Source organism: Muntiacus reevesi, chromosome 5 (genome assembly GCF_963930625.1).
Source record: "Muntiacus reevesi chromosome 5, mMunRee1.1, whole genome shotgun sequence".
Taxonomy (NCBI): Eukaryota; Metazoa; Chordata; class Mammalia; order Artiodactyla; family Cervidae; genus Muntiacus; species Muntiacus reevesi.
The window spans coordinates 66,517,365-66,535,274 of NC_089253.1; the positions used below are offsets into that span (position 1 = coordinate 66,517,365).

The following is a 17,910-nucleotide window of genomic DNA, read 5'->3' on the forward strand; positions in this document are numbered from 1 at the left end:
TCAAAATAACTTGTGTTTATCACGTTGTTTAGTCGTATTTTTATTTTCTGTGGTCAAATTAAGAGTTTTTTTTTTTTTTAAGACTAATTTTATTAAACAGCACAATTAAAGAAACAAGGAAGACCTGATAGGACTAACAAGGGTTCGAAGTTAGATACTGTTGAGCATTTTCCCCCAGATCTGTTGAGGTATAATCGGCAGACATAAAACTGCACATTAATCATATTTCTTATCAGACAAAATAGAAAGATGCTTCATAACCAGTACCAAAGAGATGATGTACCAGGGTAAATTCATTATGCTATGGTCCCTTACCACTTCCAAATTCCTATGTAAACCAGTGTCTGTTACTCTCTGTTTACCTAAGTAAACAGTAGGGAAGGAACCAGAGTCACGAGTTAGTACGATTTGAGACTACTTCTTACTTCTAATACTCCTGCTCTCCTTACAGTTTGGGTCCCCAATTACATCTGCATGGCCACAGCATCTCTGCACTGGACAAGCATACACGGAGGAGGTCACCGTTTCCACAGCTGGCTACAATAAAAGATTGTGCAGGTAGAAGAGGAGGTCTGAGTGGGCCTGAGCAATGATATTTAAAACTGGTAATTAAGCTATCTTGGCTGATTTATTTATTTATTCATTCACCCACCAATTATTCATTATGCACCTACTATGTGTCAGGTTTGGTCTAGGCATTAAAGATAAAAATGTGAGTAAGAAACAGTCCCTGCTGTGTAGGCTCTTATAACCAGCGATTGTGACAGATGAGACAAGCAATTTCAGTGTTATGTGATTGAACTCGAGGATACAGAAGGGCCCTATCTCAGCCTTGCTTGGTAAAAGATGACTTCTTGATGGACTGATTTCCAGGTTGAAACCCTAAAAATGAGTAGGACTTAGCCAGATCAAGGAGGTAAAAAAGGTTTTCTGAGCCACATTTGATAAAGAAAAAAAAATAGCATTTCTGCTTTGCCCAAACTTTCTATTCTTGTTTTTCAGCTACACTGGGAAGAAAACAGCTAAGGGTGCCATGTCCATAGATCTTACATAATTCAGCACTGAAAGATAGTAGGAATTCAACATCACCATAAAAGAGACTAATGTTAAAATCAAAGGAATGGCAATAATGAAAATAACCAAATATAATGGAAAAGTAAATAGCATATAGAACCTTCTCTGCCTATAAGTTGGTTCGTTTCTATATGTCGGTTCATTTATTATTCAATTCGGTATGAAACACAGTTCGCTGGACAAAGGCATGGAAGATTTCTTTAATAACTCTCAGTACTAATTTAATTCTACTTAAACACACATATTCTAGTGAATGCCACATGCTTTTCAGCATGATTTTTATGTGTAAATCAGGATAATATGTTTTCAGATCATTAAGTAAAAGGAAGCATGAACTAAAACCTATTTAATCAATGAGGTATCACCTTTAAACTGCCACAAGGTCATAAAAAAGATAATTTCAAAGCTATAAGTTTCCTAATTGTAATCAACAACAATCTAATGATAAAAAGAAGTATGTGCTAATGGCTGTAATAAACTTGAGGAAATCACTGTCTTTGAAGACACTTTGCTTCCTCTTTTGGTGAAGGGCCACCTCCCCAATTCTGGATTTCTGAGTAGGTGAAGTGAATGATTGTATGCTGGCTTCCAGAGCATTATAATAATGACATGCATATGCATCCACTGAGTGGAAATGGAGATAAGATTCAGCAGTTGACTTCGTCCAACTGTACCACCATAAAGCAATATTTAGTTTCCTTGTGTTTGCATAATATTAACTCTTCTACTAACCCACTTACAGATACATTCACACAATGTACATATTGAGTTAACAATGGCAGCTTGCTATGTTTAACTGAATCACACGTATATTATAAATTATAAGGTTATACATTCCTAAACATGTGAACAACGAATTAAATTTACCCCTGGGCTTCCCAGGAGGCACTAGTGGTAAAGAAACCACCTGCCAATACAGAAGACAAAAGAGATGCGAGTTTAATCCCTGGGATGGGAAGATCCCCTGGAGAAGGGCATGGCAACCCACTCCAGTATTCTTGCCTGGAGAATCCCATGGACAGAGAAACCCAGTGGCCCACACACCAAAGGGTCTCAAAGACTTGGGCACAAATGAAGCGACTTAGCACACATGCATCTTTATGAATGCAATGTAAATTTCTGTAAATTACAAACTATTTAAATCAGTGTAAAAGCCAGAAAATGAATATGCACCTCAAATATTTCACATATTCTGTTAAGATATTACTATACCACTGAAAAATTTCAAGCACTAATTGCTCTTTAATATCTAAATATGAATAAAAGGTATTATATACTAGGGTATAGAATCATCACAATTTTTTAATCCCTTCTAGCACCTTGGGTTAGAGCAAAAAATGAAGATAGGAATACCCAAGGTTTGTTTTGTTTTGATCTCAATTCTTAAACAGGCACCCACCTAAATTCAATTCTCTCTTCATAAAATTATCTGTTCATAAAATATGCAACTGAGTTGATCTGCCCCAAAAGTCTCTTTCAAGAATTCTTTTCTTAAACAATATGGCTTCTGCCATTTAGAGTTTCAAGTGTTTTGGTAAATATCTACTCATTAATACTTATAATGTCATAAAAGGCACATAGTAGTGAGCAATTTTTATGACATAGAAGGTAATGAATTTTTCCTTGGCAGAAGAGTTCCATACAAACTGTAGATTAACTCTTACTTTCCCTTGATGAGACCTTTGCTGCTCTTAACACTCTTTACGACTGCAGAGGGATCTATCCAGCCTTGCAGATCACTCTTAAGGAGATAAGGACATCATCTTTTAGTACAGGACACACTGGTTCCTAAAGCTGGGCTATGAGCAGACACTGGGTATTCTGGGGTCCTTTTCCTTTGGTATTTAAAAAATACACGTTTCTAAACACTCAACCAAGAATTACGCTCATTTCTGAAGTGTACTTTCTGTTCAAGAACTGTACATAAAAATCTAAGGCAGAGTTTTATTCTTAGTAATTAGTTCCTATAAACAGTTAAAACAAGTGTAGAGTTGAATCTAGATCATAATAGTTCTGAATAAGTTAAGTCAATCTTTATCAGAGACATAATTAAAAATGGCCAGACTGGGTCACATTTCACCTGTGAAAATGATTCTGAACTCTAATCATTAGGACATGGAATTTAAGGATGCTTTTCCAGTGGTGCAAATAGAGTTTTCCTATTCTATAACCCTTACTCTGCTTTTGTTCTCTTTTTGTCAAATGAGAAGTTTATATATACATCTAAACTTGTTTCCCAAAAAAACAGGAATGAAAACCACTTGTATGAGAAAAGCAAAGTACAAATTTAAAATATATATTTTGAATCTAAATGAAGTCTCAGACAAAAAAGAATTTCCCTATATTCTCACTATGCATAAAGCAAGAGGCACATGTGTGTGTGCATACACATACATACAGACACATGTGTGTGTGCATACACACAGTGCTAGATGAAAATGATCTCAATAAAATAATACTAATATAAGGGTTCCAATGAAACAAAGCAAGAACAAAAATCACCAGAAATACAACTGCAACTCTAAGTTCTGAAAAAATTAATTCTAACAATAAACAGGCATTCAATGGAGACAGTTCGAGAGCATCTGTATACATTCAGATACCAACACTGTTCACAGACTTACCCCCTGGAGGCATTGAAATCATTACAGGGTCACTCATCAAGCTGCCTTGGCTGTTGGAAACATTCACGTGTACTGTGTAGTTCGTAAAAGGAACCAATCCATTGATGAGCACCCAAAGGTTGGTCTCTTCACCACTGTGCATGATTTGTGTGCCATTCAGAAGAGTGTAGTTATCACCTGCTGATTATAAAAAGGAAAAGTATTTAAATTAGTGTATAATTAAGAATTCTTTCCTTCTATTATTTGAGTATTTTCTTGGGTTCTAAATATATAAGTAGAGCTATCTGTATCAGTACCCAAGAGGCATTTCGTGTGCTGCTATCAACATACATAAATTTATTATTTTCTGAACAAAGTGTTACCTGAATTAATATGTTTATTAATTTCTAATTTATTCAGTGCAGAGGTTGGAATAACTCGACTGATATTTTTAAGAATATGAAGCAGTATGAAGCCTAATCACAAATATCATGGATATAAGTATAAATACTGTACAGATATATAAATTGATCAGTTAATGGATTATTTACAATTGTTTGAGTTTTTTTTTTTAAAGTTCTTGAATTTTCTTTAATGTACAGACCGGGAGAAAATCACACTCTGTTTCCCTAAATGGAACGGTTCTGGATATAAATAGAACACTCAGATATGTGTTATATGTTTCATTTATTACCAGTACCAATTGGTTTATTTTCTGCTCATTTTGCTTGTAAGGTTAGTTGACTACTTTCTATCTAACACCTCTTCAAAACAAAACTGGTGACAATATTCTGAAAAGTAACTAGGGATGGGAAGTAGTATGTGTCCACTTTGATCAGAATATCTTTTTTTTTTTAACCTCTATGAGAAAATGAAGAGGCTGCCTATCTGTATATAAGAATCACCGTGAAAGTACATCACTGGGTCCCACCACTACCCTCCTTCCAAAACTTCAGAGAACCCAAATCTCCAGATTAGAATACAGGAAAATACTTTTGTCTGATAACAGGGTTTTATCTCCATCTTCTATGCAACTGGGTTACATTCAAGGTTAAGAAGAGTTAGAAATTAGACTTAAAAAATAAGGCTACAACTGGACAGCATATTATAACATTTATTTCACTTGCTATGTTAGATGCTTTCATGAAAAGTTTCCATGAGGAAATTTTTAAAAATATCGCCTAATTTAGTAAACTTTAGTTATATTTACTCTTAAAAGATTGAAACAAGAATAGTTAGAAATAGTAATATTTACTTTAAATAACCATCCTCCTTTGCCAGAACACTTTTTTACTGTATATACCTTTAATTTTTCCCATATACATTCCACAAATAAAAGCAAACAAATAAAAAAGCACTGATGTCGGCTTCTAGGAGAATGCATATTTGCAAGCTCTCTGGATATTGATATAATCTTTACTGTTTAAATGTTTTAAAAAGTAAAGATGGTGACATATGAAAAGTGATCTTGCATTGTACAGCGGACAAAAGTTAACAGTTGTAATATTTACAAAAATATTATATTTTTACATAGTTTAGTATAGTGTAAGAGAAGGAAATGGCAGCCATTCCAGTATTCTTGCCTTGAGAATCCCATGGACAGAGGAGTCTGGTGGGCTACAGTCCTTGGGGTCACAAAGAGTCAGACATAACTGAGTGACTTCACTCACTCTCAGTACAGTGCAATGGAAAGTACATAAATTTGGTGATTAGAGAGTTTTCTGCATTTGAACTTGTCCTTTTCATTCTTGAGTAGTGTGTTCTTTGTAAGTAACTTACTTAATTTTATTTTTTTACCACCACACTGGGTAGCTGCGGGATCTTAAGCTTTATAACTAAAGGCTGAACCCGGGTCCACAATAGCAAAAGCACTGAGTCTTAATATCTGGACTGCCAGGGAATTACCTGTAAGTTACTTAATATTTCTGAACCTCATTTTTCTTCTGTGAACTGGGAATAATAACGCTCCTTTGTTTACCATATTATTACGACCATTAAATGAGATGTTCAGCAGCAGCAGCTAGAAATGTTACTACTTCTGTTGCAATAATTTCTATTCATTTTTAGTAAAACAAGATAGAGATATTGTCACAGTTTAAGAATGGTTTTTAAGTTCCCAAAATGGAAACAGACAACACATCTATGTACTTGAAGAAGTTATGAAACCTACAAAGTAGCTGTTGGTAATCTCCTAATGCATTACAGCAGAAAGGATACAACATCTGTTGCTATATCCATGCAACAGGTACATTTCTGAAAAATATTTAGAACTATCAAGTGATTAAGAATTACTGACTCTGTATTTTACTTTCTCAAGTACCTATCTACTACATTCCCCCCACCTCCACCCAATAATGTATAATTATTCAAAAATCTAAGGTTTTTCAATTAATAAAACAATGCTAATCTCATTCACTTCCACCGTACTATTGTTTCATCAGGTTGCATTTCAAACTCTAATAAGATCAAATGATGAAAAAAGGAACTCATATCTAGTTATGAGCCTTATGAAATATGGGTAAGGCAGATCAAGACTTTAAGCATATGCCAAATTTTAAAAAAGATACTTATAATAACTTTGGGGTGGAGAACTTAGATGAAAATTTTATTGCTGTGAAGTCCACAGGTAGGTTAAGTGTTTTTCATGAACAGAACAAATCCCTAGTTCATGCAAGAATTTATTACCTGAACTTGAAATTGGCACATCCAAAGGAGTGGTTTGTTCCAAAAAAAATAAAAGGTACTTATGGGCTAAAACATGGGACTAATAATTTCTATTCCCTTTTGGTAAAACAAGATAAAGACATAGTCTCAGTTTAAGGATGATTTTAAGTTCCCATGATGGGAATGGACAACACAGCTAGATAGGTGAAGAAGTTATGAAACTTACAAAGGAGCTGTTGATAAGCTTCTAATGCACTGAAAATACATTTCCAAATTAAGCTACACTAGCTTTCATAGAAATTTTACAACTGGTCAACTTGATTATTGAGCTCCAACTGCATGCAGAGAGTAGACCTGAGTAGGTACTGATAACAGTTTGCCTCGAATGAATTTTTTGCACAGTTTTTGCACTCAAGAAACTTGTTTTAGATTAATATGAATCCCTTCTAATCATGATCTAAGAAAAATTCCATTATTCACATCTGAAGATCTTCTCAACTTCCCATAGTGTCCTGTTCCTTAAAAACATATTCAGTTATAGCTGAAACAATTGCTGCTATTGTCACATGCCCAGATCTAAAATTTCAAAAAGGTCAGCTTATCCTAGGAAACCCAGGAAAATGCTCTATTTCCTTGAGAGTAGTATAACATGTCAAACTGCAAGACAACAATGAAAATTATAAAAATAAGCCAAGAGAATAGTTTTACACATTTCAAGCCTGGTGTCATTGTAAGCTCCATGAGTTAACGTCTATGATGATAATACTGGTGAGGGTTTTTTTCCCGCTTGTATTTTGTTTGTTTGTCTTTGAAGCAAATTTCTAGCTGTAAAATGAACAATATTGCCAGCTTTGAAAATGGCATGGCAGGGGGAAATATATTAAGTACCACTTTATTCTAAGTTTCCCGGATAACATTAATACATGGTAATTATACAATTAGTTGTAACATTAAGTCCTAGTTATAGAACAATGATTACTCAGTAATTATAAGAAGTATATAATTACTCAATAATTATGAGAAGTATGCAATTACATAACCATTTCGTTCAGCTCAAAAAAGAACTTGTACATCTCCAGGAATCATGCAGCTGAGTGAATTGAATGTTCTTTCACCTCCACTAACATAAAGCTCAATTCAGAGACCTGGAGCAAATGACAGGATTTCAACCCTCACTGGAGCTCAAAAATCTCCAGATTCAAAACCAATACCCAGAGATTTCAGGTCTTCTCCACCTTATTCTCCCTGCTCTCTCTTTCTTTCAATAACATTTGCCAATTTGGGTTCCCAGCTTTTAAGGAAAAAATCTTCAAAATGTAAGTCCTCTGATCCTTTAAAGGGGTTGTGCTTTACCACCACTTTTCACTGCATGAACTTTGTTTTCAGTGGGCTGGAAAATGCAGCCCCATTGATTCAACCTCAAGAATCAAGCCAGAAAATGCTACAATGACAAGCATTTCCTATCAGAGGTGACCACTCCTGTCTGGTCAGCCTCAGCACGGACCTGATTTGTGAGTATAAATGGATGGTGCTGGTCAGGTTAAGATTCTGTATTCTGGAACCACAACTCCCATGACTCCCCCTGCAGGCACTGTGAGCTTGGAGTCCCCTTCATCCACCTTCTTTAGCTCAGGCCTGTGCCATTGAGCTTTAATCAGTTGTTCAGTCACAAAGTCATGTCTGACTGTGACCCCATGGACTGCAGCTTTAACTGGGGATTGCACTAAACCCTTTGCACCATGAGACTGTCTATGCCTGTGTTCCAGAGCTCACCCATGTCAAAATCGCCTGGGAGTATGTCACACACCTGAGTTCTAACGCAGACCTATACAGAAGAACACCAGAGCGTATGAGGAATCACATGGTGATTGTTCTTTAGCATGCAGAACTACTGGTTTTAGGATTATTTAACCCATGTTCAAGGTGGTCTTAATGTAATGATCAAAATTCATTTCCTTTGCTTGAAAAAATTATCAGGCTGCATTTGGCATTCTTATAAATGATGCACTTAGATTCTAGCTTTGGGCTGCAAAATGTTGATTAGTGAAACAATGCATCTTTAGAAAGTGTAAAGCTAACTTGCAAACCAGACTTTTACAGACTACAAAATCTAGTACAGTTATGTTATAAGAAAGTTTAAAATATGAATAAAAACGATTTTTAAAATGAATAAAAGTGAAAAGACAGCCTTCGGAATGGGAGAAAATAATAGCAAATGAAGCAACAGATAAAGAATTAATCTCAAGAATATACAAGCAACTCCTGAAGCTCAATTCCAGCAAAATAAAAGACCCAATCAAAAAGTGGGCCAAAGAACTAAACAGACATTTCTCCAAAGAAGACATACAAATGGCTAACAAACACATGAAAAGATGCTCAACATCACTCATTATCAGAGAAATGCAAATCAAAACCTCAATGAGGTTCCATTACACACCAGTCAGGATGGCTGCTATCCAAAAGTCTACAAGCAATAAATGCTGGAGAGGGTGTGGAGAAAAGGGAACCCTCTTACACTGTTGGTGGGAATGCAAACTAGTACAGCCACTATGGAAAACAGTGTGGAGATTTCTTAAAAAACTGGAAATAGAACTGCCATATGACCCAGCAATACCACTTCTGGGCATACCACTGGGCATACAAACCAGATCTGAAAGAGACACGTGCACCCCAATGTTCATCGCAGCACTGTTTATAATAGCCAGGACATGGAAGCAACCTGGATGCCCATCAGCAGATGAATGGATAAGGAAGCTGTGGTACATATACACAATGGAATATTTCTCAGCCATTAAAAACAGCACATTTGAATCAGTGCTAATGAGATGGATGAAACTGGAGCCCATTATACAGAGTGAAGTAAGCCAGAAAGAAAAACACCGATACAGTATACTAATGCATGTATATGGAAGTTAGAAAGATGGTAACAATAACCCTGTATGTGAGACAGCAAGAGAGACACAGATGTGTTGAAGTCTTTTGGACTCTGTGGGAGAGGGCGAGGGCAGGATGATATGGGAGAATGGCACTGAAACATGTAAATTATCATATGTGAAATGAGCACCAGTCCAGGTTGGATGCATGATACAGCATGCTCGGGGCTGGTGCACTGGGATGACCCGGAGGGATGGGATGGGGAAGGAGGTGGGAGGGAGGATGCGGAACATATACACACCCATGGAGGATTCAAGTCAATGTATGGCAAAACCAATACAATGCTGTAAAGTAAAATAAATAAATAAATTAAATTAAAAAAAAAAAAAAGAAGATCAAGCCAAGAGAAAAAGAAATTTTTTTAAAAGGAAAAAGAAAAGCTATATCATGCAAATGACAACCGTAAGAGAATTGGCTATACTAATATCAGATAAAACAGACTGTTAGACAAGAAGCATTATGAGCAATAAAGAGAGACATTTAAAAATGATAACAGGTTATTCCATCGGGAATATATAATTATGTACATACATGCACCTATTTGGGCTTCCCAGGTGGATCTAGTGGTAAAGAACCCGGCTGCCAGTGCAGGAGAGAAAAGAGCTGAGGGTTCGATCCCTGGGTCAGCAAGATCCCCTAGAGGAGGGCATGGCAACCCACTTCAATATCCTTGACTGGAGAATCCGTGGACAGACGAGCCTGGAGGACTATAATCCATGGGGTTGTAAAGAGTTGGACACAATGTACCTATATATTTCTGGTTTTAATCATTACAAAATATTGTCTGTTTGCTTGAGTTTATAATAAATGAAACCATGATGTATATAAAAGCATGTATATCACACACCTGAGAACAATAACTTAAGAATTTCTGAATTAAGGTTCTCTCTTTTTCTTTCTCCACTGAGAATGCAGAGAAAAGGAAGGGTTCTTTGCACACTGGCCTGTATCATGCAATCACAAGGAAAAAATATATTTGGTATAGATCATACAATATTCTAAAATAAAACCCTAGATGTTATTTCAGACTATTCTACATTCTCAAGGATTTCCCAAAAGCTTAATTCTTTCAGTCCTACTTTTCTATTTTACTTTGAAGGAAAAAGTGTTAAATGAAGAAGCAATCAAAATAAATCTCACATGTGCCACAGGTTTCACATGAAAGGAACTTTTCCTTCAGCTTTGAATATGAAGACCAACTAAAATGTTAACAACCTGGATCCCCATTTCTAAGGCTAAAATCTTACTTTTCATGTTCTTATTTGCCGAATCATAGGATATTTTTCTATACAATTAGTTTTTAAGCATAAACTAGTGTAAACAGATATCCTCGCATGTATGAGTCACAGATGAGTAATTGATGGCTATTCCGAGAGTATCATCTCACGGGGCTCTCTAGATTGAAATAACATAAATGGGTATCCTTTCCCATTCTTGTTATCATCATTGTCACAAGAATTTTAATGCACCATATATTCCATAATTTTTTTCCTCTGTGCTGTACTGCCCTGACCTTTTCAATATTCTGTAATTTGACTGGCTGGCTATTGCAGTTCTCTCCTTTTTACAGCCTTATTAACTTGTGGAAAAGAGGTGAAATGAACAGCCAATCAGAATACATTATATTGCAAAGGTCAGTGTAGTCTTGTAAGTATCATCACACACAGAAGACTGTATGCCAGGCATTAACATCCTGATATCTTATTCATGTGACAAAGATTGTAACAAGAACAGAAAATGGCACAACATGAATCCATTCTCATGACAAAGATCATAATGAGGAATGACAGCGAACAAACCAAACTGATTCTTGTTACCTTGTGAGGATTTTACATGTCAGACCTGGTCCTGTTTAAGTTAGCCTTTTTCTGAATCCAATTACACCTTATGGTAGAAAAGATATTGACCAATCTTCCCACTCTGGCTGGAAAAAGAAAATGCTATATTTTTTCCTGTATTGGGGTCTCAATTTTAGTGTTGTTCAGCCTCACCTCACCATCACAGAATTCTGCCAATCCCAAGTAAAAGACACTGAATGGCATATTGCAAATTAGGGTCATGTGGCCAGTATGCCCTTAAATGGGAGCTAAGAATTCTAGGTTACTCTAGATAGCACATATTAATATTTAAGTCACTTTTATTTCTTCTTTGTAAAGATATTCCAAATTATTGTACCCAAGATGCAAATGCATGCTCCAAACATCATTATTTTAATAGATCTTATTTTGATATAAATCTGAAAGTATTTAAGTTAATATATAGGTAAAAGGACCTATTCTTGACTTTAAGTTTATGCCAACATACAAAACTTTTATAGATCTTTTCTTACACAGCTTTCCTCCCCACAGAACATTTTGAAAGAGAAAAAAATAAGTAGCTTGTGAAGCACTTAGGCTCTGAGAAAGACAGTGCTCTGTTAATGCATCATACTTTTACCATTATTGTAATTACTCTAATGTGATGCTTAATTAGTTGTCCTCTAGTAAAAGCTGTACTTCTTTGATTCCTCTTTAAAGTGGTCATTCTGCTATTATAACAATTGTAGTTCAGGGAATAAATACACAGAATATATCATCAATTCACCAAAAGATGCTTCAGAATAATTTGCCCCAAGTCTGTGCTCATACAAGAGCAATACAGCTCTATAGAAAGTGAGGATATTTGTCTGGTGCTGTTTTGATTTTTTTTTTTAATTTATGGGCAAGAATAAACTAATTTTACACAATTAATCTTCTAAATATTTTAAATACCATTTTTTAAGTCACTAGTGATAGCTGCTGTTCTAAAGGCTTAAAAAGAACTAACTGAAGAATATGGATGAATTTGGAGGGCATTATACTAAGTGAAATAAGCCAGAGAGAGAAAGACAAATTCTGTATGATATCACTTATATGTGGAATGTACAAAATACAACAAACTGGTGAGTATACCAAAGAAGAAATAGACTCATGGATATGGAGAACAAACGAGTAGTCATCAGTGGGGACAGAATGGGACAACATAAGGGTGAGGAAGTAGAATGTACCAAGTACTAGGTATAAGACAGGCTCAAGGATGTGGGAATACATAGGGGTGGGATGTATTCAAGGATGTGGGAATACAATACGGAGAATATAGTCAATACTTCATAATAACTGCAAGTGGAAAGTAACCCTTAAGAATTTTATAAAAATAAAAACTTTTAAAAAGGGATAAGCAAAGAGTAATCAATGAATCCTTGAATAAAAGAAAGATGGGTTTACTATTTAAACTGCTTCTGAAAGACTTTTTGAACCTTTTAAAGTTATATGCCTTCCAGAGGTAATTTGCCAGACATGAAACAGTCCTTCCTACAAATCTTAATGAAAAAAAGTAAATGGCTAAAAAAGGCTAAAATATTTTGCTGTAAGAAGCAAATGCAGTGTTAATACTGCCTTGCAATTTATTTTAAAGAAATAAAATTGCCTCATTCTAAAGGTAAGAAAATGAATTACAAAATGGTTTAACAGTGCCTATGTAAAAATTTGGTTTAAGAACCAAGCAAATGTGGCTACAGTCAGAAGCAAGAGAACTATAACATGATACCTTTAGTCTCAAAATAAGCTTTCAGCATGAAAAGGGTCATAAGAAATACATTTGTTTGTAAAGCAAAGAGAGTTTGATATATACATTTTGCCCTCTTGATCAACAACTTAATTGATTTTTGCTCCATGATTTCAAGTTGATCTGATTTTCCATTTTAGATCCTGCAGATGGTGACTTTCTAGCCTGGATAATTATAGAAATGAAAAGAACCAGTTTGAGTCCTTTCAAAGACATTTTATCCACTTTAGTTGTTTTCTTATTGTTTACCTAGATCAGTTACTGTAGTTCAGCTATAAAATAAGTGTGTAAAAACAAGTAACATTTCTGTCATGGCAAATAGTTAATCACTTACTTAATGCTAAGAATGCATTTTATAGTCACCAATTGTATTTTTTTAAAGAAAGAATAAAGTTGTTTTTAAAACATTTCATCTTAAGTAAAAGATTGAGAAATGTGAACAACTTATTAACAATGTTATAGGTACATACTATAAGTCTTTATGTTTTAATCTTTGCTCATTGTTTGGGCTTTCATTTTCAGCATACAAATGAAGATTATTATCTGCTTTTAAAACATGTTCATAACTCACAGATGCCAATAAGAATATTCAGTTCTTTAGGGAGATGATCAGAAAGAAACTGGCTAAAAAGGAGACCTGGTGATCTCCAATCCATAATCAAATATCTAGATTGATTGTGTCACTTGCACTTGTATTGATTTCAATTCGAGTAGCTCACCCAAGGGAATAATAAAAATGTGGAATAAAACTGATTTATGAGAACAAAATAAATCCTTTTGTGAGTGGTAATGAATTGGTACTATTTAACCCTTTCAATCACAGAGTGAAAAAACTATTTATTTTTTAAGAATGCTGAGCTGGCCAAAAGAAGTCATATCAGAAATGCCAATATTGCCTAGTGCCATTACACTATGTTGTAATGCTGGGGAAAAAAGCTGCTCTAAACTTGATGGAAGGCATCACCTGACATACAACATACTTCTAGCTTTCCTGGGCCAAGTTCAATGTGCCATCACACATGATGGACTTGTAGATCTAAAGTATTATGGAATCATTTGATAAATGCTTATTGCACTTATTTACATGATTTATAAGACAGCTGAGAAACAAGAGTGAACCTGGCAGCACAGGTTGTTGTTCAGTCACTAAGTCGTGTCCGACTCTTTGTGACCCGATGGACCACAGCACACCAGACTTCTCTGTCCTTCACTATCTTCTGGAGTTTGTTCAAATTCATGTCCAAGGAGTCAGTGGTATTAACTAGGCATCTCATCTTCTACTGCCCTCTTTACCTCTTGCCTTCAATCTTTTCCAGCATCAGGGTCTTTTCAAATAAGCCAGCTCATTGCATCAGGCCAAAGTACTAGAGCCTCAGCTTCAACATCAGTCCTTCCAATGAATATTCAGGATTGATTTTCTTTAGGATTGACTGGTTTGATCTCCTTGCTGTCCAAGAGACTCTCAAGAGTTTTCTCCAGCACCACAATTTGAAAACATCAATTCTTCGGCACTCAGCCTTCTCTCTGGTACAACTTTTATATCCATACGTGACTACTGGAAAAACCACAGTCAAAGTCCCTTTGACTAAAGGGACCTTTGTCAGCAAAGTAATCTCTGCTTTGTAATATTCTGTCTAGATTTGTCATAGGTTTCCTTCCAAGGAACAAATGTCTTTTAATTTCATGGGTGAAGTCACCATCTGCAGTGATTTTGAAGCCCAAGAGAATAAAATCTGTCACTGTTTCCATTTCCCCTCCATCTATTGGCCATGAAATGATGAGACTGAATGCCATGATGTTAGTTTTCTGAATGCTGTGTTTTAAGCCAGATTTTTCACTGTCCTTTTTCATCTTCATCAAAAGGCTCTTTAATTGCTCTTCGCTTTCTGCCATTAGAGTGGTACCATCTGCATGCATGGGGTTGTTGATAATTCTCCTGACAATCCTGATTCCACCCTGTGAGTCATCCAGTCCAGCATTTTGCATAATGTATTCTGCATAGAAGTTAAATAAGCAGGGTGACAACATAGTCTTGGCATACTTCTTTTCCAGTTTGGAACCAATCTGTTGTTCCATATCCACTTCTAACCGTTGCTTCTTGACCTGCATACAGGTTTCTCAGGAGGCAGATCAGGTGGTCTGGTACTCCCATCTCTTGAAGAATTTTTCTCAGTTTGTTGTGATCCACAGAGTCAAAGTCTTTAGCAGAGTCAATGAATCAGAAGTAGATGTTTCTCTGGCATTCCCTTGCTTTTTCTATGATCCAGCAGATGTTGGCAATTTGATCTCTGGTTCCTGGGCTGTTCTAAACCTAGCTTGTATATCTGGAAGTTCTCGATTCACGTACTGCTGAAGCCTAGCTTCAGGAATTTTGAGCATCATCTTGCTAGCTTGTGAAATAAGCAAAATTGCATGGTAGTTTAAACATTCTTTGGCATTGCCTTTCTTTGGGATTTAGGGCTTCCCTGGTAGCTCAACTGGTAAAGAATCCGCTTGCAAAGCAGGAGACCCTGGTTCAATTCCTGGGTTGAGAAAATCCCCTGGAGGAAGAATGGTAACCCACTCCAGTATTCTTGCCTGGCAACTTCCATGGAATAAAGAGCCTGGCAGGCTACAGTCTGTGGCATGACAAAGGGTCAGACATGAATAAGCACGTGTGTGCGCGCGCACACACACACAACACACACAAACATTTGCCTTAAGGAAAATTAAAGGACCTGGGAAAAAGTAAGATGATTTGTATATAACCAAAGCAACTGATTCTATCAACTGAGTCAACTAGCTAACCAGTTGATTTAATGAGAAAAAAACAAAAAACAACAAAAAAAATCAGCTCATGTTCTTTGAAATCCAGTAGTCAAAACATTTCCAATAGTTTGGCTTCAACTTAATTTTTAACTTTTCCATGTTGCTGACATCTTATACATGTGTTCTAAAACTAGGTTGTCCAATTGAATAACCACTATCCACATGGGGCCCCTGAGCACTTGAAATGTGGTTGTAGAACTGAATTTCTAATTTGAGTTAATTTTAACTAATTTAAATTAAAAACTAATCATTAATTTTGCTTCTGGAAAAAATTTAAATTATTGAATACTTTTTAACAGAAAATATTATGAAGTTGAAATACAGATCGAATATTTCTGATAAAAATTATCTGAATTGAAGAGTACTATAAAATATACACACTGATTTAGCATAAAAAGAAGAAAAAAATCTCATTTGAGATATTACTTTAAATTTTGATTCCATGTTGAAATGATAATATTCAGAGTAGAGTGATTCACAAAATATACATTACACAATTTTATTCATGTGCATACTAGAAAATTAGCAATTAGACATTTAGCTTACTTTATATGTCTATTGGACAGCACCACTCTGATGTGCTAAAGAAAAATATTAGAATGCACACTTAAAATGCAGGTTCATTTTGATCTGAAACTAACATAAGAAAGAAAATCTTATTCTTCCAAGATCTTCCTATATATATGCACACAAAATGAGGGTGAAACTTTTATTCATAAAATGCACAGGTTCTATTTAATACAATGCATTTAATTCATAGCCCTAAGAAAGCTAATTTCAGAACTACTTGGAAGGGACTCCTATAAGTGTTGAGTTGATTTGTTATCAGCTCTGTCAAATTGGCTTGTACTGTCATGGTGTTTAATGAAATTATATGAAGGTAACTATTTATCCTCGTTGGCATAAAAAGGCTTTTAAAAAATTAATACATTTTACTATTTACAATGAAACATAATTTAATTCAGTTTGATGGTACCATAATTATTATAGCATAATAATTTTTCTAATATGATAACTTTTGCATGTATGCCACATAGAGTAAATCATTAAATAGGAAACAGTACAAATCAAAAGGATAATAAAAAACTCTATTATCTTAAAGGGATAAATTATTGGAGAAAAGTGAAAGTGAATCATCGTAAGTATAAGGGATTCAAGTAAAAGCAAGATGGTTGGGTTTCTGAAAGAAGCTGGGGCTCAAGGTCTTTATCATCTCAGGTTTAGTGAAGTTAAGTCTTTTATTTCCAAGTTCTCATGAGAATTTGGAGTTTTAAAATCTGTTGTTTACTAAAATCTTCTAGTACTTTTGCTAGAAGATGACACATGCTACAAACTCTCCTCTTTTGTCTTGGCTTCATTCACTCCTTCTTTGACTATAAAAGAAGTATTCATTGTAAATTTTAATTATTATCAGACACTATGAAAAGCTAGAATTATCTAAAATTTCAAGATAATCATTATTACTGTATCAATAGTTTGGTGTATTTTGGTAATTATCCTTTCATATTTTACACATATAAATACATTATTATTTTTCCCACTTATAGACTTTTTAATGCTCTTGTTTTACACTTGTAACAATATAATTTTCTTAATGATAACTATACTTCTGCATAATCTTTTTAATGAATTCACCACAATACAGCCAATCTGTATAGTTAGACTTTTAGGACCATGCCCTTCAACTCTCATTATACAAATAAATTGTCAGGAAAATAACTTTCCAAATATTTTTGTGTACCTATCTAACAATATTTTTGAAAAAAATTCCAAAAACAATTGCTCATTTCCCAATGGGCACAAATGGATACAAATATTTAAAACATTTTATATTTATGTTATAAGCTTATTTTAATTATCTTGAATGAATTCTTAGAAACAAAAATTAGTCAAATAGCTTTGTTGTGGCTTACTTAAAATAATCATATTGTATGGGTATATTTGTGATTGAAACTTAAACTAGAGCTCTTTTTGTTCCAAGTAAAAGCATCCATCCTAACTGTTAGCGTATTATATCACGTTAGCTGAGTGCGTTAAACTCATGGAAATATTTCTTAAGTGTAAGGACCTCTGTATTTTCTGTTTTAATGGAGCTGAAAAAATAACTCAGATTTATACATGTTTAAAGAAAGTATTGACGAAAATCACACAGATATGATACCAATAATGATTATTTGAATGCTATAATAAAAACAAAATTACAATCACAGAAGTAAAAAACCTGGCTATAACCCTCACCTCACCT

At 34.9% G+C, this 17,910-nt stretch overlaps 1 protein-coding gene across 1 annotated transcript in view; it reads right to left on the minus strand.

Moving 5' to 3' along the window:
- USH2A (usherin) overlaps nucleotides 1-17,910 on the minus strand; it is a 905,205-nt gene that overhangs the window by 377,513 nt on the left and 509,782 nt on the right. The window contains exon 37 of the mRNA XM_065936753.1: nucleotides 3,699-3,878. Within this exon, the coding sequence (XP_065792825.1) occupies nucleotides 3,699-3,878 (180 nt within the window). The remainder of the gene's footprint in view (nucleotides 1-3,698; nucleotides 3,879-17,910) is intronic.